Genomic DNA, 22,270 nt, shown 5'->3' with positions numbered 1-22,270 from the left:
TGTGTTGTTTGTGTTCAAGTGTGTGTGACATATGTATATGTGCATGTTGGTGTGTGTGAATATGTGCATGCCATGGTGAGCATGTGGAGGTCCGAGGATAACTTTACCGGGAAGAGTCTTCTGTTCACTTGGGCCAGTCTCTCTTGTTTTTATTCTTGTTGTTCATTGCTTCACTGGCCCACAAGCTTCTGGGAGATTCTTCTGTGTCCACTTCCCATCTCACCATAGGTATTCTGTTGTTAAGGAAATCCTCCATGGCTTTTGGCTTTTACCTTGGGCCAGGGGATCTGAACATGTGTGGCATGTGCTTTATCATGCAGCCATCTTCCCAGCACCAAATTAGAAATATTTTATGATGTTGAGAGTTATGGCTAATTGGGACCACTGCTGGTAAATTAATTTTAACCAATAATTAACAAAAGCCATCAATTCTTATTTTATTAACATAGAAAGTAAATCTCCATACATTTTTCTTACAATAAACAATTTAAGTTCTTTCTAAGACAAAGTTCTCACTTTCAGTGACTGTGCAAACTGTCTTTCAGCATCTTTCAGCATCTTGAAAAGATTTTTTTTTCCCTGAACTACAGCATTATAGGGAATTCACCTGGGAAATAAGTGATTTAATTTTTAAGCTCCCATGAAAAACCATTTACACTGACAAATTATGCAAATTAACCAGCAGTTATGGTTACAGAAAAACATTTTTGTGAACCATGAAGTCTTACCTAAAGCTCTTGGACAGTTAGACAAAGGACTTATTGTAGTTTAATGGTTTTCTTTTTTAAAAAAATAATTATCTTCAAATATACCAAAAGGCTGATATAGCAGTTAGCTTCTTATTACTGGGATAAAACATCCAACACGAATCAACTCAAGAGAGGAAAAAGTTTATTTCAGGCTTACAGTTTTGTGAGGAAGCTTCATTGTGGCAGTGTCCTTTCAAGCCAACGAGCTTCTCCTAATAATTGAACCAACAGCCAAGTCAGACAGAGTTCTGGAAGGAACATCACCCTTACCCATAGATTCCTGGCACCAGAAGGGGCACTAGCAGGAATGGGTGGCTACCTACAGCAATACAAATGAACGTTGACACTCTGTAGTTGGAAAGAAGAGAAGAAAGCACAGTTGGTGGGCTGAGTTAAGAGCCGTGTTGAGGTCAGTAACTTGAGTCTTGACCAGTGAAATTCTGTACTGACAATTGGGTGGTATTCTGAGGCCTGATTTCATGGATTACCCAATGGGAAATGAATAATTGGCAGGTGATGGGTTAAACACTATGAGGGCAACAGATCTAGATGAAAATATATCTTAGAGTCCTATGGGAATCAGAGACCCCTTGTGATTTACCACATGACAGCTCATGAAAAGGAAGCAGTCCTGCTTACCAAAGTATAGGCAGGCTATCTTCCCTCAGGTGCCACTAGAAGCTGCTCACTGGGTTCACATAAAATCTAGTCACAGGGTAATCAACATGGGATGGAAAATAGCTAAAGTTGTCTGCATTCCTGTCAAATATTTTGACATTCTCCATGCTGTTTAGTCACATTTCCAGTTATCACCTTAGCAGTTGGATAATGTGATGGGATAAATACATAAGTCAACCTACCCAGTGCAGGACTGGAAAATAAGCAATAGAGGGCCTATTCCTGTCAGTGAGTGATACAAATAGGTTCTCACTTGTTTGGAAACTGCCACAGACCTCTCCAGATAGTTATTTGCAAGTGAGCAACAGGCAAAGCCACCCTGCAGGTTTTCACCAACACAGTGTTATGTACATGTGCTTTTAAGAACTGACAGCAATGGGACACTGTTTCCCAAACATGGATGTACAGAACTAGGTTATGGATAACCAAATTCAGTAGCACATCCATTTGCCTTAAATTCCTACTGAAACTGTGTTAATTGAGAGATGAAATGGGTTGCTAAAACAACACTTAAAAGCTTTAAAGGGGGTTGGAGAGATGGCTTAGCACTTAAGGCATTTGCCTGCAAAACCAATGGACCCAGGTGTGATTCCCCAGGACCCACATTAGCCAGATGCACAAGGGGGCACATGTGTCTGGAGTTCATTTGCAGTGGCTAGAGTCCCTGGCATGCCCGTTTTCTCTCTCTCTCTCCCCCTTTCTCTGTCAAATAAATAAATAAAAATATAATATAAAAAGCAGATATTTTTTAAAAAGCTTTAAAGGAAGAAGCCTTGCTGCGGGTGGGAAAAGACTCTTCAAGAAGCAATATCTCTGTTCAGTGAGATTCCTAGTGCCAGAGGTGGGCTATCTCCCTATTAGTTATTGGCTAGGCAGGATCCAATGACATCCTAAAACATAAGGATAATTGCCACTGCTGTTGGATGCATGTCAAAATGAGCTGGTGTCTTCTGCTGAAGATTCTGTGTGTCACGGTTGTAGGACATAGCAATACTAAGTTGGGACTGAGTCACCTCCTTCATTTCTGCAGGCACCATGTGGGCTGCCTGGAGGACAACTGTCACCAACAGTCTTGCTCAGCTATGGACCCTGTGTGCTATAGTACCAGCATGCCAGGCAAGATGTGTTTTGGGGTGAGATAGTAGCAGTATGGTTGTGAATACAGCCAACAGATTTATGATTGGATTTGAGACCAACTTTACAGGATGGAGCTCATATTTGGTAGTATGAACAGAGTCAAAAACATGTGGCTGGAGAGGTCATTAACTCCAGGGGGAAACTGAGTGCTATAGCTTTGATAATTGATGCCTTAAAACTGCCTTCTTAACATTTGTGCTTACACCCATGAATAACTGTTGCTGTCAAATTCAATAGGTTATGGAAGGAAATTGTTTTTGCAATGGGAGCTATACTGTCTCTACTGTACACTGTACTGTCTATACAGTTCATAATTGGTCATGCTTCTGAGGCTGAGTTGCTGTGACACAGCGGCCCAATGTTTAGCTATAGATAGACATCTATATTTGTGGAAGGTGTGAAGTGTTGTATATCAATTTCCTTTAATTTGAAACATTACCTTCTGGAGAAAGGTTCGAATGATCCAGGAAGTAAACAACATTTAAGTCTCAGAAGCTCCTGAAACTTTAAGTCAGGAGTTCTCTTCCCAGTCTGTCTCTTAATCTTTTTGAGGTGATTACTGTGTTGTATGTTTGTGTGTGTGTGCACGTGTGTGAACATTATCTGATCATAATAACTAATTTTGAGAACCTTTGTAGAGGATTGCCTTCATTTCTAAAAATCCTTGTGTCTTTCAAAAAGGACAATCATAACCATATGGTAAGGTCCTGTTGATGAAGACACCACACTTCTGCTCTGACTGTGGAAAAGCCAGCACCCATGCTATGAGGAAGTCCTCAGGCCAGCCATGTGCAGGAAGCCACTAGACCTGAGTTAGAATAGCCAGGAGTGTGGCCCCATTATACTCTCCATGGAGCACAAAGACATTCATCCAAGCATTGCCTAATTGCTAACTCAAAGCATCATAAAAAAATAAATCATTGAAGTTTTTTGTGATTAAGTTTTGGACACATCAATAGTCAGTTGAAATGCTATGGTTAAAAGAAAAGAAGACCCAGTTATTGTTAGGTAACCAAATGCTAGTTCGACAACTTTTCTTATCTCCTCTGAGTTCACCAACCTTATGATGTTTGCTTACTGAATAGCTAGTGGTGAGAAACAAATGACTGTTATAGAGGAAAACTACTATCCAAACTAACCCAAGACTTTCAAAATACCATTTGAAATATGTTCTTTTATAAGTGTGAAATTATGAAATAAAAGAATCTTGAATTCTAAGAGCTTTGATTGCAAAATTCTCTTATCAGGCAGAAAAAAAAAATTATCTCAGTACCCATAAACAATTACTCACAATGGTGCTATTTAAAACATTAGTTTATAGTTTTCTTTAAACATTTATTTATGATATATATTAATTGTGCTCTCCATACCTAATTAAATAATAATTAAAATGATATTTTCTGATTATCTTAGCCATTGGAAAGTTGGTAGTGCACAAGTTTGGTGAGACAGTGATTTTTAGTCACAAGGTAACTTCAGGCTACAATATTGGGGAACCTAAGTATGTTGATGTCTGAAATCACTAAACTGTCTGCTGATCTGATTGACTTTGCATGGCTCATTTCCAAGTAGTCATCAGGTCATACAAGGTAAATGGTCAGAGTACATATCTTGTTACTTTATCCCAATGTCTTCTTGTATCTGCCATTTTCCCCAACATTAAACAAGTAACCCATTCTTTGCTATTACAAGCTCATTTTAAGCTGTGTATTTATAAAGCAGGTCAAGTGTTTAGTGATTAAGCAGCTGCCCACAGAGCTTGAGTGATGACATAGTTTTGCATTATTCTTCAATTATCTAAAGACATTTCAAATTGAGTGTATGGCATTGCTAGAATGCTTGACTCATGTTAGGGTTGAATAGCTGTTGGGTCTAGTGACACATGTTCTATTAACTGAACTATAGCCTGAAGAAATACTAAGCTCATATTTTTCTCAATTTCTGTCTGAGCTGAAGTTCCACTTCCCAGTTAAGGTAGTAATATTTATCCATATAAGGATGCACTCTTTCTGGAACAGTCTATTCTTCAAAATATGTTCCTTTCTTTTGTTCTCTTTCTTTCATTGGCAATAGTTTTTGTATTGGCCTTCACACAATGTGTTTTCCCCCCATTGGCCTCTTCTTACCTTTATTGTGAATGAAAGCTCCTAAAATTGATAGATAGTGACAATTTCACTTACAAATTGAGGTTTCTAATGTTGTGAAGCAGTAAAATCAGAGAAATGAAAGGAATGGAAGATTCAATCAGTATAATCCCTACTTAGTCCTTATCTTCTTGCTAACTTGTTCTTGCCTAATGATATGTTATGTGGCATACATGTGTGTTTGTGTACATATGCGTGTGGATGCAAGTGGAGACCAGAGGTTAATGTCTGGGTCTTTCTCAACTGCCTCCTTATTGATTGAGAGAAGGCCTCTCACTGAACACAGAACTTGTTAATTAAGCTAGACTGGCTATCCAGCTTGCCCTGAAGTCCACCTGTCTCTCCGTCCTCAGCAATGGGATCATAGATGCACATGGCTGTGCTGGCATTTACATGAGTGCTGTGGATCTCACTGAACACAGAACTTGTTAATTAAGCTAGACTGGCTATCCAGCTTGCCCTGAAGTCCACCTGTCTCTCCGTCCTCAGCAATGGGATCATAGATGCACATGGCTGTGCTGGCATTTACATGAGTGCTGTGGATCTCAACACAAGTCTTCATGCTGGTATCAAGAACACTTTAGTGATGGAAACATCTCCCCAGGCTCCTTCTTGTTAAAGTTCCTGTTCCATCTCTCAGATCTAAGATAGTGCCTAGTGTCTAGTGGACATTCACTTAGTGTTAGCTGAATCACTGATGTAGTAAATAATTTACTCTCATTTTAGCATACTGTAAGGTCACATATTATTTACTTAAGTGAATTTTAATGCTTATATACTTTTATTAAAACATTTTAAAATAAAATCTCAAATAGACATATCATATTATGAAAATTTCTTGCTAAAAACTGTATTTCTGGCTAAGAATATAACTTAGCTGGTAGATTGCTTGCCTTGCATACATGAAGCCCTGGGTTTGATCCCCAGAACCATATCAAAGGGGTTTAGTAGTTCATACCCATAATGTCAGCACTTGGATATGAGGTTGGAGGATCAGAAGTCCACTAATATCCTTGGCTATATAGTCAGTTTAAGACCAGCCTGGGTAGCATGAGACCCTGTTTCTAAAACTAAAAACAAAGCAAAATAGGGCTGGAGAGATGGCTTAGCAGTTAAGCATTTGCCTGTGAAGCCTAAGGACCCCAGTTTGAGACTCGATTCCCCAGGACCCACATTAGCCAGATACACAAGGGGACACATGCGTCTGGAATTCATTTGCAGTGGCAGGAAGACCTAGCGCACCCATTTTCTCTCTCTCTCTCTCTCTGTGCCTCTTTCTTTCTCTGTCTGTCATTCTCAAATAAACAAACAAACAAACATAAACAAAATTTAAAAAAACAAAGCAAAATAAAAGGAAAACAATGTTTCTATATGTACTGGGCTGTTACATTAACAGAGAGTTTGAACATACTTTAAAGGTTTTGTCATTTTGAAACTCTTATCAGAATGAAACACTTATCAGTACTGAGCATTAAAAAGTAAAATGGAAGTAATTAATGTTATCATAATGTGCTAGCTTTCCTAAAGCTACCTTAAAAGCCACCAAACATTGTTTGCTTCAAACAATAGAAAGTATTCTTCACAGTTTTGGAGGTCACAAACGACCCTCACTGTCTAGAGAAAATCATTCTTGCCTCTTCCAGCATTTTGTGGTTGCTGCATTTGCTGGTATTTCTTGGTTTGTGGCACTGATCAGAGTTCTTCTGTCTTTCCAGTGCGTCCATGTTTCTCTAAATTTCTATACCCTTAGGAACACCACTTTAAAGATACCAAGGAAGACAAGGTATACGGTGGTGGTTCCAGGTCAGAATATTAATTTGGTTAAGACATCAGTTCCTCTCTAATTACTCAATAAGGTCAATATAACCTCAATTAAAACTCAAGAGTTTTATAGACATTGTCAAGCTGATTTTCTAAACTCCATATGAAAATGTAAAGAATGAAAATAGCACAACAAATTTGAAAAGAAATCAAAGTCAGAAAAATTTAACTACCTGATTTATTTACTTATTGAGAGAATGAATGAATTAACAAATGAGAGTGTACCAGAGCCACTTGCTACAGCAAATGAACTCCAGACACATGTACCACATTGTGAGTCTGGCGTTTATGTGGATAGTGGGGAACTGAACCTGGGCTGACAGGCAATGCAAGCAAGCATCCTTAATCACTAAGCCATCTCCCTAGCCCAAACTACCTGATTTTTAAGATTTATTCTAAAGCTACATTAATCAAGACTTTATACTTTTTTTCTTTTGAGGAAAGAAAAGTAGTTCATCAGATTAAGAAAGGATAAAAAATGAACTCTTTATGACATATTTTGTGAGTTCATTTTTTGTATGTGTATGTATATGTATGTTGTGTGTATGCATGGTCCTACGTATTTGGGCATGCATGCATATATGTTTAAGCCAGAGTTTAATGTTGACTGTTTTATCATTTGCCACCTTATTTTTTGAGACAAGATCTTTCATTGAACCCAGAGTGAACAGATTTGGCTAGATTAGCTAGAAAATCCTAGGAATCTTCTTGCCACTGCCTCCTCAGCACTGGAATTATAGGCATGTGCTAGTGAGCTTGACTTTTACATGGGTGTTTGGGATCAGAGCTCATGTCCGCGTGCTTATATGACAAGCAATTACTGAATGTACCATCACCCCAGTCCAGTTGGTTTTGACAGATGATAGAGACATTGCAATGAAGCAAGAGTTGTCTTTACAACAGATAGTGTTGGAAAAATTTAATGACGATGTGTAAAATGTAAATGTTTGATTTCTAAAATCCTCAAAATAATGCACGACCCATTTTCAATAATAAGGAGGGTCTAATGGAAGGGGGTAGATCACAGATGAGCCTAAATAATGGTACCAAACTGCCTGTATTTACTGAAAAGAAAACTAATAAATTAAATTAAAAAAAAAATCCTCAAAATAAACTATAGAATTAAATGTAAAACGTGAAACAAGAAAAACTATCAAAAACAGTTTTGTGGGCTGGAGAGATGGCTTAGCAGTTAAACACTTGCCTGTGAAGCCTAAGGACCCTGGTTCGAGGCTTGATTCCCCAAGACCCACATTAGCCATATGCACAAGGGGGCACAAACATCTGGAGTTCGTTTGCAGTGGCTTGAGGTCCTGGTGTGTCCATTCTCTCTCTGTGTGTGCCTCTTTCTCTCTCTCTTGCTCTCAAATAAATAAATAAAAATAAACAAAAAAATGGTTTTGTTATCTCAAAAGAGGCAAAAGATTTTTAAAACCTATAAAAAAGTTGGAGAACAGTTCATCAACATTAGAAACTACAGTTAAGAAAATGAAAACAAGGGGCTAGAGAAATGGCTCAGTGGTTGGGGCACTTGCCTGCATGGCTTAGGGACCTGGCTTGGCTCCCCAGTACCAAAGTGAGGTGCATGAGGTGGCACATGCATCTGGAGTTCATTTGCAGTACTGAAGGACCTGGTGGTCCCACTCTCCTTCTCTCTCTCCCCATCTCTCTTTTTCTCATATATAAATTAAAAAGAAAATGGGGGGCTACAGGGATTGCTTAACAGTTAAGGTGCTTGCCTGTGAAGTCTAAGAACACAGGATCAATTCCCCAGTACCCATGTAGGCCAGATGCACAAGGTGGTACATGCATCTGGAGTTCTTTTGCAGTGGCTGGAGGCCCTGGTGTTGAAAGGCCCAAGAATTCAAAGCCCAGAAATACTATCACGCTCCAAAGGGAGCTTAAGCGGGCCCCTGCATACCTCAAACTCCAGGCTTTACTCTCTGTTAGAAGCAAGTAAAGAATCCCTCTTCTCATTATATCAGAGCCCGCTCCTAGTATAAATCTAGGTAAAAAGGGCATGAGATAGCCCTCAAGGATGGGAAATGAGTAATGAAGTGAACCACTTACTTGGTTTCTGTAAATAGCTTGCACCATAAGCCTTAATAGCCCACACTGTAAGCCCTAGTAGCTCGCACCATAAGCTGTAGCAGTCTGCCTCAGACCACCAAGGTCATAGGAGGCTGATCCCACACTCTGCTACCCCCACCTAAGGACCTGCGCAAATGCTGACCTCCAAGGTCATAGGAGACTGATACCACACTCTGCTACTCCCACCCAAGGACCTGCGCAAATGCTGACCACCAAGGTCATAAGAGAATGATTGGTCCATGAGGGGCATGAACAAATTAAACTAATTGGCTTAGAAACTATGGGGTGGCACAAACTGACTGGCTCGCACCCTGCGGACTCCTGATATTAAAAAAAATGATTGGTCTAATGCACAGGCTTTGTTAGAAACCCCATAAAAACTGTCCAGTTCCTGCATTCGGGGCTCTGCAGTCCTCTAGCCCTGTGCGGTGTACGACTGTGCGCCCCAGCGCGCTTGGAATAAAATCCTCTTGCAGTTTGCATCAAGACCGCTTCTCGTGAGTGATTTGGGGTGTCTCCATATCCGGGCAGAGCGTGGGGTCCCCCTCCTGGGGTTCCTTCAGTGTGACCATGTTCTCTATCTTTATCTGCTTTTCTTTCTTTCTCAAATTAAAAAAAAAAAAATATTAAAGCCGGGCGTGGTGGCACATGCTTTTAATCCCAGCACTTGGGAGGCAGAGGTAGGAGGATCTCTGTGAGTTTTGAGGCTACCCTGAGACTCCATAGTAAATTCCAGGTCAGCCTGAGCTAGAGTGAGACTCTACCTCGAAAAGAAAAGAAAAAAAAAAAAAAAAAACGGAAGAAAGAAAAAATAAAATTAAATTAAAATAACTAAAAAAAAAAAAAGAAAATGAAAAAAGCATCAGACTGACAGAAAATACCCTGTAAATCATGTATGATGAAAACCACTTATATTCAGAATACAGAATAATCTCTCAAAACGTAGAAGTAACAAAACTGACAGTTTAGTAAAAATGGATAACTCACTAAAGAAGATATACAGGTAATCTTCTGAAAATATGCAACATGTTATTAGTCACTACCCTACAATGAGGCTGGTTAAACTGTAAAATACTAGTGAGAGTTGGCAAAGATGTGGAGCACCTGGAACTCATATACTGGTTTCAGGAGAGAAAATAATAAAACTATTTTTTATTTTGGAAAAAAAACTTGATGAATTGCCTTTCATCATCATCATCATCATTATTATTTTAGAGAGAGCAAAAGAGGCAGAGAGAAAAAGAATAGGCATGCCAGGGCCTCAGCCACTAAAATGGAACTCCAGATGCTTGCGCTACCTAGTGGGCATGTGTGACTTTGCACTTGTGCCTTTGTGCCTCTGGCTAACATGGGATCTGGAGAGTAGAACATGGGTCCTTAGGCTTCACAGACAAACACCTTAACTCCTAAGCATCTTTCCAGCCCTTTATTAGTTACTTAAAAAGTTAAACACACATGGCATTTGATCCAGTTATTTTATTTCTATGCATTGACCCAAAATTGATGAAAGCGTATATTCACATAAAGCCTTGAACATTAATTTTTCAGCAATTATATTTGTAATAGCCCAATCCTGGAAAGAACCAAGTTGTGTATCAGAATGAACGGGGGGGGGGGGGGGAGATTTGTGGCATATCCTAACATGTACTACCATCCACTGTTGATGCACCTCAAGCATGGATGAACCTGGAAAGAATTTTACAGAGAGAAAGAAGCCACATTAAAAATGGAACATGTTGCAAACTTCCACAGTATCAAACTAAAGAAAAGGCAAACTAAACAATCTTGACATGAAGATCATCGTTGGTTGCCTAAACAGTTGTTTTTAGCAGTGAACTAGGGACTGCTTACCAAAAGGACATGGGTAAACTTTCTGGGTGTTGGGATGGATCATTATTTTGATATGTTAAAGTAATGTCTGCATGGGAGAAGCAACACGCCAAAACTTATATATGTTATATGAAATTATATTTCAATAAAGTGGAAAATTAGGAAGTAAAAAGGCGGAGGTATATTTTAATTTCTCAACTTTCATTTCTGCCATAGGATTGTATGGGAAAAAAAAAACCAGAAACATTGATTATCTTAAAAATATTCCTCTAGATCTCTTCACCCAAATTAATTCCAGGCAATGTAACAGAAACACCTGGAGTGTGGGACAGTTTTAGTCATACACTGAACTTTGATTTGTCATAGGAATAGGTAGATAAACAGAACCTCGGGAGCCAAGGAGCAAATAGAGGGTGGGGACATCAGGGAAAGCAGAAAACACCAAACCTGCGAAGCATACTAAGGGAAGGCCGGCTGGCACCCACATAGTCACTCGCAATGCCATGGATTCTCGAGGCAAGTGGTTCCAAGTGGATTAAAATGCCATCACGATGGCGGGCCATTAGTCCTCGTGATCCCAGACCTCAGGACTTGCCTAGCTTTGCACTGCTAGGCGCTCTACTCTCAGTCGCCCCCTGGTGGGCAGCGCCCGACGGGGCTCCACAGTGCCACCCCGGGCAGGAGTGCGCGGCGCAGGCTGCTGCACAGCCAGGGTGCCCGGGCCACTTCGGGATGCTGCCGCCCGGTCGGCATCTTAGCCCCAGTCGCACAGCCTCATCCTGGTCCTCAACGTGGCGCTCATTCGGACCGCCTTCTGATTTCTGTGGTCAGCTTTCAGATCTTGTGGGTGAGAGGGATCTCGGGGCCAAGGCGCTAGCTGCGTCTTGGGTTTGTCACTTTCCAGCTCCAGGGCAGAAATTCCACCATTTGGAAAGCAGGGAGGGGCGCAGGGCAATCCTGAGTGTGATCTTAAACTGCCAAGAACCGGAGAAGTGTGGGGAGACCCGGTGCAGTCGCCTCTCTTTTTCCCTTTACTCACGGTAGAGCCCTCCCCAGCCCCGCTTGCCCCAAATACCGAGTCTCCACTTTACCACCTGGTGTGGAAGGCTGGCATCTCCTCAGGTTCGCCGCCTCCAAGCCCCAGGCCGGTCGTCCACAATGGGCAGGCCAGCCGCGGACGCGTCTGAGGTCACCGGGGACGCCGGGTGGGCTCCGAGGCGCGGTGCGCGCCGAGGCGGGGTGGCCTCCCGGCGGCGAGGAGGGAACCGACGAGGTGCCAACACCTCCGGACTCCTAGGCGAGGGAAGCGCGTGACTGACGGGAGGCGAGGGACGCGCCGGCGCGTGGGGTTCCGGCGCGCCGAGGCGGGGACGAGCCCAGAGCGCGGCGCGGCGCGGCGCGGCCCCGAGGACCGCCTCCCTCCTCCCGCCCCGCCTCGGCCGTCCCGCCCGAGGGGAGCGAGGCTCCGCGCGGCGCGGCGCGGCGCTCAGTCCGCCCAGCTCCGGATGTGGGCGCCCCACGAGTCCGCGCCGCCTCCGCTCGACATGGACAGCCGCTACACGAGCCCGGCGGGCGTCGGCGACTTGAACCAGCTGAGCGCGGCCATCCCGGCCACGCGCGTGGAGCTGTCGGTGTCCTGCAGGTGAGGGCGCGGGCTGGGTGGCCCCTCGCTGCTGCTGCCGCTGCTCGGGGAGCCCGGGGCCCAGAGCGGCGAGAAGTTGCGCGAGGAGTGGGGACGCCACTGTTTGGGGGCTCAAGTCAGCCCTCGAGTCAAGTGACACCGAATGGGGGTCGGGAATTGGAAACTAGCGGTGGGCTCCGGAACTGGGACTTCGGTTTGTCTCTCTGGGAAATGCTATAAAAGTTGGCTGAGCTGTGACTCAGATAGGGGGATCCCGGCCGCCGCCCACTTGACAAACACGTTTTACGTCCCAGGCGAGCGGATGGGACAGAGATGATGGGAAGCGAAGGGTTATTATTATTATTTTAAAAAAATGCTCCTGACCGCTGCGCGTAGTGGCCGGGACTCCCTCTGCTAGGCGTGTGCAAACCTGCTGTGGTTGGCTCCACAGCTTCCTCCCCACCCACTTCCTGGAGCCATCCGACTTCCTCACCCCGCCACCTTTTCTGGAGGCTTGCCTTAGGTCTGGAGAAATACCAGGTTCAGGCCTCCTGGGAGAGGAGTCTCCGCATTACCTAAAAAATGTGAAGTCACGACTCCTGCCTCCTGGTAGACACAAATGAGTGCTTAAAGTGACTTTATTTCAGCTCCCTTTCACTGAAGGAAGGACTGTCAATTTCCACTCCCTTTCCTGACACCCACTGAGTCAGTTTCCTTGTCATCATTACAGATTCAAGGAAGGAGATAGCTGTATTAAGCTGTACAGGCCAATAAGGAAAGAAAGAATTCTGGAGTAACAGTATCTACCCTTGTTTGTATATTTCCATTTTTCCTAGTGGAAAACTGTCAACAGTATCCCTTATTTCCCCTAAGACTGTTTGTAATGCTCTCAAATGCTCCTTTGTCTTTCCAGAGCCAAACTTGTCTTACAGTACTCTAATAAACACGGTGATCTTTGATGTAAATAAGCCTTGATGTTTACAAAAAAATTCCATCAGCCTTGAGTTTTGCATCTTCACAGAACTAACCCTGGAGCCGAATAAATGCATAATTGCCTTAGAAATTCAAGTTCCCCCAATAGCCATGTTCTTTGGGGTTTAAGGAATGACCCTGGAGCATATGATGCCTTGCTTTGTCTTGAGGCTAACTTAAGACTATGATAGAGATAATGCTCATCATAACAGGTAATCCAAGCCCTTGCCTTATTGGGGTCACTGCTCTTTAGTGTTGTCTGAGATTTCACCCTGTCAGTAGGCCAAAAGAATGATTTGAAACTGGCTGTGGATGCTAGAAGGAGGTTACTGACATATAAACACAGTGAGTAGCCAGAAATTCAACAATGACAGCATTTTCTAGTACTCTTATTGTCTGCTCAGCATCCTGCAGCGTCAGAAGGGTACAGGGTCTGTGTGTACAATAAATAGCAAAGAAGGTTGTGAGTCAAAGCTGAAGGTCCTGTAGCTCTTTAGAGATGATGGGAAATTACACTTTACCTGGTCATTTTGCCAATGCAGGGAAGCTGCAAATAAAATGGGATCCTGAAGTGCATTGGCTTAAGCTAGTTTGTTTCAGCTGCTGCTCCAAGAACCTGGAGAACCGCTCTTCCTTTTACTTTTTGAACCTGTGCTCTGTTTTGTGTTTTGGGTTGTTGTTTAAAATAGGGGTAAAAATCATGAAAGAGAACTGATTACTTAGTTTCAAGTATCTCTTTTGAGCTATTGGTGATGCTTAGCCTATTACTTGTTTGTTTGGGACTCAGTTTACCATATGTAGAAAACACTTTTGGTCACACAAACACATTTAGGCTTCAAAGCCTATGCATTTTTTATGTTAGCACCTTAAGGTGGGCTAGCTATATTTTTAGTGATTGAGCATTGATTGCATCTTGCCATCATGAGAAATAGTGTAGTTTGGGCATGGATACTTGGGTTTAAATTCTGGCTTTGTAATTTTTATTACCCAAGAATAAGTTTTAGCTTAATCTGTTGAAGCTTGTTTATATCTGACAATGAAGACAATTGTAGTACTTTCTTTATCTAAACTGTTGTTAGGGTTTGATAAAATGATGTTTGTATGTTGCATGACACAAAAGACTTCCTAAAAATTGCTAGCTATAGTTATAATGCAGAAAATAGCAGCTGTTGAATAACTATATCATGTATGATTCCATTAGAAGAATTCTGTAACCAGTCTTTCTACTTGAACTTTAATAAGCTGGTGAAAGAAAATGAGGCTATAACCAACAGTGAGGTATTTGTTCCCTCTTTTGCTTTCATTTTTTTCCATGAGTGAGAGAGTGTGAGACAGCAGGAGAGAGAACTGGGTCATCAGGGCCTTAGCCACTGCAAATGAACTCCAGATGCATGTGCCACCTTGCGCACATGCGTCATTTTGTGCATCTGGCTTACATGAGTTTGGGGAGTCAAACTTGGGTCTTTAGGCTTTGCAGGCAAGTGCCTTAACTACTAAGTCATCTCTCCAGCCCTCTTTTTAAAATATATAGAGATAGTGTATGTTTCCCAGGATATTTGTGGGACTTTCACTTAGCAACCAGGCACATCCACAGGTGCTCTCAGCCTTGCTATAGGTAAGCCGAGCAAGGGCTTCCTTTACCTTATTGTATCAGAACACTCTGATGATTTGCTGACACTTCATATCCACCTCAGGAACAGGACCCTTTCACTGTCCCCAGCATCAAAGCTTAATCTTCATCATTTTGGAGAGGAGGGAAGGATAGACATTTGCAACTGCAGACTAAATGTAGGTTTCTTCACTCATTGAGTATCTGAGTATCTTTTCTATGTCTAGAATTATACCATGCTGCAGGAGAAGTGCAAAATAAGCAGTTTGCTCTGAGAATGTGAAACTTTGTTGGCAGATAGACATTATTTAAGATACTTTAATCTAGATTTAATGATGAGGTTCCTGCATGAACGGGGATGGGGTCTTTGTGAAATAGGGTACTTGGCAGGTTTTACAGACAGGAGGAGATGAATTGTCAGAAAGCAAGATGGATGAGCATGTTTGCATTGGAGAAGGAAGTGTTTGCAGTATTGCCTATGGACTTGGTTCATTAGGGTGACCACAAGCACATTTCCAAGTTACTATTATGCAAAAGCAAGATCTTGACTTCTCTTGTTTTCTTCCCATTTCCTAGCTTTATGGCATTCACTTTTCTTTATTAATTTGTCAATTTTTAAAGTTAATTAAGTTACCTAATCAACCGAACTTTGTGTATAGCTGAAATGTTACAACCTTAGATAAAGTAGTAATCTTCCAATTTTATTCTGAAAACACATTTTTTTTCTATTTGTTTTTCAAGGTAAGGTCTCACTCTAGCACAAGCTGACCTGGAATTTACTATGTACTCTCAAGGTGGCCTTAAACTCATAGTGATCCTCCTACCTTGGCCTCCCAAGTGGTGGGATTAAAGGGGTGCACCACCATGCCCAGCTTGAAAACATAGTAATTTAAAATGAGGTTAGGACTGAAGAGATTGCTTAGCGGTTAAAGTGTCTGCTTGCAAAGTCAAAGGGCCCAGGTTCAATTCCCCAGGACTCATGTAAACCAGATACGCATAGTAGTATGTGCATCTGGAGTTCATTTGCAGCTGCTGAAGACCCTGGTGTGCCCATCCTCTCTCCTTCTTTCTCTCTCTAAAATTAATAAATAAAAATAATATGAGGTTAAAGCCAATGGGGAAAATGATTTATAGTACTCAATCACTTTTTTCCCTGGAGCATTGGTTTCACTATTTTAGTGATTTTTTTCTGTCATTTTCTCTGAGAAATTAATTTATCAATTATACAAACAATGAGATCATTATATATTTCTAGCCTGTATGTTACCCTTTTATAAAAATACTCCTGTAGTGTTATATGGATTTTAAACACTAATATACAATGAAGTGGAAATTTATTGAGTATCCACTTTATGATTAGCATTCTAAAAGCTGGGCCTAGCATTAATTCTCTTGCCACATCTCCCATTAGTTTCACATGAAGTCCGTCTGACTGTAGTCAAGCAAACATGAATTTACTGTATACCAAGAAACATGAAAGGTTAATACAGCTATAGAAGCTGATCAGGAGTGACAGTTCTGAAACATGTCCGTGATCGCAGTGACCAAACTCTTTCAGCCAGTGTGGCTGTGCACCTGCAGCTCTGTCCTTGGCTTCACTTCCTCTCCCTCTGCTTTGGTTGTGATGGTTCTTTAAGACTGTGATCAAGTTTTATCTTCTCTCCTGTCTCTCAAGATGGGGTATTCTATACTCCCCAACAGCTACCATGTGCCCATATCAAGTAGGTGCATTGTAATTCCTGAGTCCTTCATTCTCCTTAAGCAAAGTTTGTGTCTCTTATGAACATGTATATTAACCTTACCAAAGAATATGTGGTCAATAAATACTTGCTGCTATAGTTCTCTAATGAAATTGTCTGATGTATATGTGTGGAAGAGAGAGGAGTCCTATTAAAATATAGACTCCTGGACCCTAAAGCAAGTCTATTGAAATAAAATGTCTTAGAATGGGATGTTGGAATCTGGATTTGTCACAAATTGGTGTGCGTTGATTAAGTACAAAAATTTGTAACTCTGATGGTTTGGTGACCTAGTGACTCCATGATTATAGTGTCTCTATCTGAGTTGGTAATCCTCACCTTTAAAAGTATTGGGAGGATATTCTGGTGATGTGCTGAAACTGTCACAAATGTCTGAACCATGCACATTCACTGCACCCTGTTAGAGGTACACACAAGGAAAATAAATGCTACTTGCTATGGTTTGGTTGGGCTTCACTAACAAAGTACAGTTGATGAGGTAGCTTATTAACAAAGGATTGTTCTAGAAACTGAAACTCTTAGCCCTTAATAGAATCAGCATTGGCAGGCTCTAGTAAGGGCCTCCTGCCAGATTGCAGAGTACAGAGTTCTTAGCACAAGTGATATTTGGTGTCTGTTTTATAAATAAGAGTGTTAATTCCATTCACAAAGGCTTCAGAGCCTCATGACCTGAGTCCTCCCAACATCCTCCTTCCTTATAATCACAATTATAATATAACCTTACAATTAATGAGGTTAGGATTTCAATATATGAACTTGAAAAAGACACATTCATTACATAATCCTACTGCAAGATCATCACTGTAAGAAATGATGGTGTTAGTTCAGTACTGTCTGGGTTTATTCTGTCGTGGATTATGTGGGGCTGTATTATTTTGTAATGAAAGTCTGTGGCAGCAAGAGTATGGAGCAGGAAGATAATTGAAATCTTATGTAGGGTGTATTTTCACCCTCTTGTTTTGATGTGATCTTCTCAATTTTTTAATTCTCTTATTCTGAAGTTTTTATTGCTTTCTGTTTCTTCATCTACAGCTGGCATATTCTTTGAAAATTTACATGTCATAGTTTTAGATACATATATTGATGAACTGTCCACTTCTGGCAGTAAACTTAGGTTCGAAGAGAGAGATTCTGGCTGGGCAGCCAGAACTGGCACAGTTTGAAGCACATGCCTGTGCTATTCTGAAAAAATCTATGGTGAAACAGAATCTAAATGTTCAAATCTGACAATTTGGGTTCCACCCCTGTCCACATTGGTTTATCTCTTAAAATCAAGGTGTTGAAACTTTTGACATTGAGATATGATGTTGTGATCTACAAATGTGTTGGGCAGCATTCATAAGTATCCCGGGCCTCATGATGGACAGACCTGTTAGATATTCTTTACTATTCTTAGCCAGACAGAAGTATAAAGTTACTATGAAAATATGTTTCCCAGAGATGTTGCTGCTAGCTAAGTTCTACTGCTGCTAATTGGGGATATTAGATGACCTATGATGCTATTAACAAGATGTATGTTTGGTAAGGTGAAGATGTAGTTTTTAATGAATGATTGTCCATGTATATCTCTTCAGGAAAATGTCATTCATTATGGTCCCACCAGTATTTTGGTCTGCCCTTCATTTTGTTGTTCTTTTTGGAGAGTGTTTACAAGCAAGTTCACATTGTGAAAATTCTAGAAACAGTTTACAAAAACATGAGGTGAGGACAGTACTATCTTTGTTCATAAACACTGGGCTGTAAGGGAGAGGACAGGACTAGCCATGCTCTTTTAGTTATGTGTGGCATATCACAAGCTTCACCTGCTATTTGGGTTTACTTAGGACAGGAAAGAAATTCAGTTCATCTTAGTAGGATATTATTCTGTCATTAAAAAAAAATGGTTATACCTACTCATTTAGAGGCAGCATTGCTTGGCCTTCAGGAATATAGGCATGGAAGTAGATGAGCTCTATCATCCAATAACTGGTAAACACTGGAAGATTTCTTGATCTCTTTGTTCCTCAATTTTCTCAGCTGTGAAGTACAGATAGGATGACCCCTAACTCTTGTGTTTGTTATGAGAATTAAATAAATTAATATGTGTAATGGGATTTATAAAAAACAAAAGATAAAAACAAAGAAAAGAGATAATGTGCATGCTTGTTACATTAAACAGTAATAACACAATGATAAAAAGTAAAAATCACTTATTATCCATCAGACTATGAACAAATGAGTTTCTTTCTCATTTATAACATTTTTAATCCCCACTTCCTTATAATAGATATAATACAATATGATAGTAATATTGTACCTATAATATAAAATATAATTGTATTTTCTAAACTTTGTATCTCTTACTCAATAGTCAACTAGTATATTACAAATATGTTCTTGGAGTGTGAAAATATAACCGCTTATTTATCTGTATACTATTGTATGGATATATGGTTATTTGACCTATATCCTATTTCCAAATTTCATTTCAAAACATTGCCACTCAAAACTGTGCTAAAAGTAAGTATACCTATCCACAAGCATTTAGAAACACCTCTAAATTTTGTAAAGATAGTGTTCTAGAGCTGAACTTGTTAATAAGCTATACTTTTAAAGTGGATTGTAGTAGCTTCTTTTGGTTATTTCTCCCTGCTTCTCTGTAAGTAAACAGGATAAAAACAAAAGTACTGGCTGCAACTTTTAAAATACCTTTATTCCTATTAGAAGAGTGCACATAGAGAATTATGAGAATTTTAACAGCAAGAAAATAGACTAGGATTCAGGCAGATATCTTTGAGTTTTACTTTTAACCTGTTTTGAAATGGTATTTTGGGTAACTTATTTCAAACTTTTGGAATCTCATTTCCTAATTATTTAAAATAATTATTTAAAATACATTATTTAAAATAAAAATTTCAAGGCTTTTGAATCAGTAGATGAAATAAATTCTTCAGTGCCTGTTACAAGAGCAGAGAGAGATAGCTTTCTGTCTTGTTTCTATTTAATAGGAATATTTTACTTTCTGTTTAGTAGGAATATTAATAGGAATATTGTGTTCTGGAGTATAAGCAACATAAAGAGAAGTACCTGTATTTTGGAAAAATATACAGTCAATTTGGGAGTCATAGAAACATACTGAGAATTATAAAGCTCCTTGTTAAAGGTAATGTATCAAATCTTAGGATGAATGCTTTATTGTAGAGGAGAGAATCCTATGGTCAAAATTGTATGTCAGTTTCTGTCGATTACACTCCAAAGCCACACCTCTAAAATATATAATCAGACTTGTAGACCATCTGATATTTAATAGGAGGAGGTATATACCATAATAACAGTTTTAGAAGGAAATAACAGTCTAGTATATTCTTAATTCTGATCAATAATGACAGTTATGTGACATTAAAGATAGCTATTTATTGTTGAACATGTGATGAAATACAGATTATTGTATAGGAGACTTCAGGCTAGGTGAAGGTATGCTAGTTACTTTATCATTGCTGTGAACAAATACCCAACCAGAAGCAACTTAAGGGACAAGAGGATTTTGTCCAGCTTAAAGTTACAGGGGTGGGGTCCATTACATCATGGTGAAGGTGTGGTAGCAGGAGTAGGGAGCTAGTTTGTCCCATTCTAGTCAGGAAGCAAAAAGTGAACAGGAAGTGGATCCAGGCTACAAAACCACAAGTAGCCCACTTCTTCAGCAAGGCTTCACTTTCTAAAGGTTTCACCATCTTTGCAAACAGTACCAACTTGTGGGAACCAAATGATCAAACACATGAGGTTATCAGGATATTTCACATTTAAACCACAGCAGAGGAAGGGTAAGCTTTTATTGTTATTAACAAAATAAAACTTTTTTAAAAGGTGCACTTTCCCAGAGGACAATTTTCACTGCCTTCTTCATAAGATGTTAGTATTTGCTCACTTAATGATATCTGTTAGTGTTTATATCTCTTTTCAGAAACACTAGCTACTGGATATCCCCTTTTCCTATTATGAGGTATATTGTCAAGTGTGAAGAATAGGGCTATAAACATTGTTAGGAAAATATCAGTTGATTTTCTAAAACTCTAGAACCAAAGTGGCATGATAATTCCTTGGGAAATGATTATTTACTAGACAGAAGAATAACTCAAATATAATCTATGCTCATGAAGCTATAAGGTTTGGACACATAAGTGTTTTTAACAGAACTACCTAATTCTGTGTCATACTATATGTAAATAAGCTAATTCACTCAGTCTGTATAATTCAGACAGATGATATTATGTCCTCATTTATAGGGAAAGAAATTGAGCCTCAGATATTACTTAGTAAAAGTTAAATCTATGTACATTTGTATTTATCAAGGTCCTCCAGAAAATCAGAACTGATGGCACGAATATATATATATTATATATGTAATATTTTATATATTATAAAAGGGGATATATTAGTTTATAGAATATAGGCCAGACAGTCCAACAATATTTGTTTGCAGGGTGGAGAATTATAAAAACCTGGTAAGTGCTCAGTCAGTGAGGCTGGATGTAGGTTGGAGAGTATGAGAAGCCAGTAGCTGCTCACTCCAGGAAGCTGGATGTTTCAACAGTCCCAGCTGGTCACTGGTTGATTCCTGAAGGGCCGTCAGTCTTTCAATCCACTTTGGCAGGCTGATGAAGCTAGGTTTCAATGTCTGAGGGCAGCAGCAACAGGGAAAATGCAGTGAATAGCACATGTAGCCAGGTAAAATACCAGAAGACCCACCCACTCTGGGGGAAGGTCTTCCTCACTCCATCTATCCTTCTTGGAATATCCTTACTGACCCACCCAGGAGATATGTCTGTTACTAAATTCCTAAACTGATCAAATTGACAACAGAATTTAACCATCACAATATCTAAGGCACTTGCATATGCTTTTGACCACTCAACATAGGCTGTTATTCTTACTGTTGTACTTTGTGTGTAAAATATACAAATATATAAAATATAAAAGAAGTTAAAATAAGACTATGTGTTTTAAACACTTGGTCCCCAGCAGGTGCCACAGTTGGAGAAGGTTGTAGAACCTTTTGGAGGTAGAGTCTTGCTGGAAGAAGTGGGTCACTGATGGCAGAACTTGAGGTTCTATAGTCTGGTCCCACTTCCTTTTGGTCCTCTGCTTCCGATGGTGCTGCAGTGTGATCAGCAGCTTCAGGCTCCTGCCTCCATGATTTTGCCACCATGATGGGATATATACCCTGGAACTATAAGCCCAGTTAAGCCCTTTCCTTCATTAAGTTGCTTTTGGTCAGGTATTTGTTCACAGCAATGAGCAATTAACCAAGATATTTACATTAAAAAAATAATTGTTTCTTGGGCTGGAGGGATGGCTTAGTGGTTAAGGTGTTTGCCTGTAAAGCCAAAGGACCAAGGTTCTATTCTCCAGGACCCATGTTAGCCAGATGCACAACGGGGCATACTCATCTGGAATTCATCTGCAATGGCTGGAAGCCCTGGGGTGCCTATTCTCTCCCTCTTTCTGTGTGAAATAAGTAAAAATAAACAAACAAACAAATAACAACAACAAAATTTAGTTCTTAAGGTTTGGTTGTACAATGTTCCCAGTTGCTCATGAGTTACTGGAGGCCTGGTATGTAGCGGGGTGAGTGGATTGTGAGGGTATTAAAATCTGTTAATGACTTCATAGCTGAATGAGTCATTAGGAGGTGGGCCTTAATTGGAGGAAGTAGGTCACTGGGGGTATGTTTTTGAAGAGTATAGCCTATCTTGGTTCCCTCATACTCTCTCTGCTCCATTGCTAACATAAGGTTTGCAGCTTTCCTCTGCCTTGTCCTTTGGCAGATGTTTGCCATGACACAGGCATCAAAGCAGTGAAGCCAGCCAACCACAGCTGAA

At 40.4% G+C, this 22,270-nt stretch overlaps 1 protein-coding gene and 1 long non-coding RNA gene across 2 annotated transcripts in view; one reads left to right on the top strand and one right to left on the bottom strand.

Annotated features, from left to right (window-relative positions):
- Window positions 1–10,081: 10,081 nt before the first annotated feature.
- On the bottom strand, window positions 10,082–11,677 carry LOC123461637. The gene is made up of 2 exons (XR_006637760.1): window positions 10,898–11,677; window positions 10,082–10,306 (listed from the first exon to the last, which is right to left on the bottom strand). It is a non-coding gene; the product is annotated as an uncharacterized LOC123461637 (long non-coding RNA).
- Window positions 11,678–11,955: 278 nt separating this feature from the next.
- Cpne8 (copine 8) overlaps window positions 11,956–22,270 on the top strand; it is a 280,561-nt gene continuing 270,246 nt past the window's right edge. The window contains exon 1 of the mRNA XM_004662179.2: window positions 11,956–12,092. Coding sequence (XP_004662236.1) covers window positions 11,956–12,092 — 137 coding nt within the window. The remainder of the gene's footprint in view (window positions 12,093–22,270) is intronic.

Source organism: Jaculus jaculus, chromosome 6 (genome assembly GCF_020740685.1).
Source record: "Jaculus jaculus isolate mJacJac1 chromosome 6, mJacJac1.mat.Y.cur, whole genome shotgun sequence".
Lineage (NCBI taxonomy): Eukaryota > Metazoa > Chordata > Mammalia > Rodentia > Dipodidae > Jaculus > Jaculus jaculus.
The sequence above is the reverse complement of the archived record's forward strand: the minus strand, read 5'-3'. Positions and strand labels throughout refer to the sequence as shown.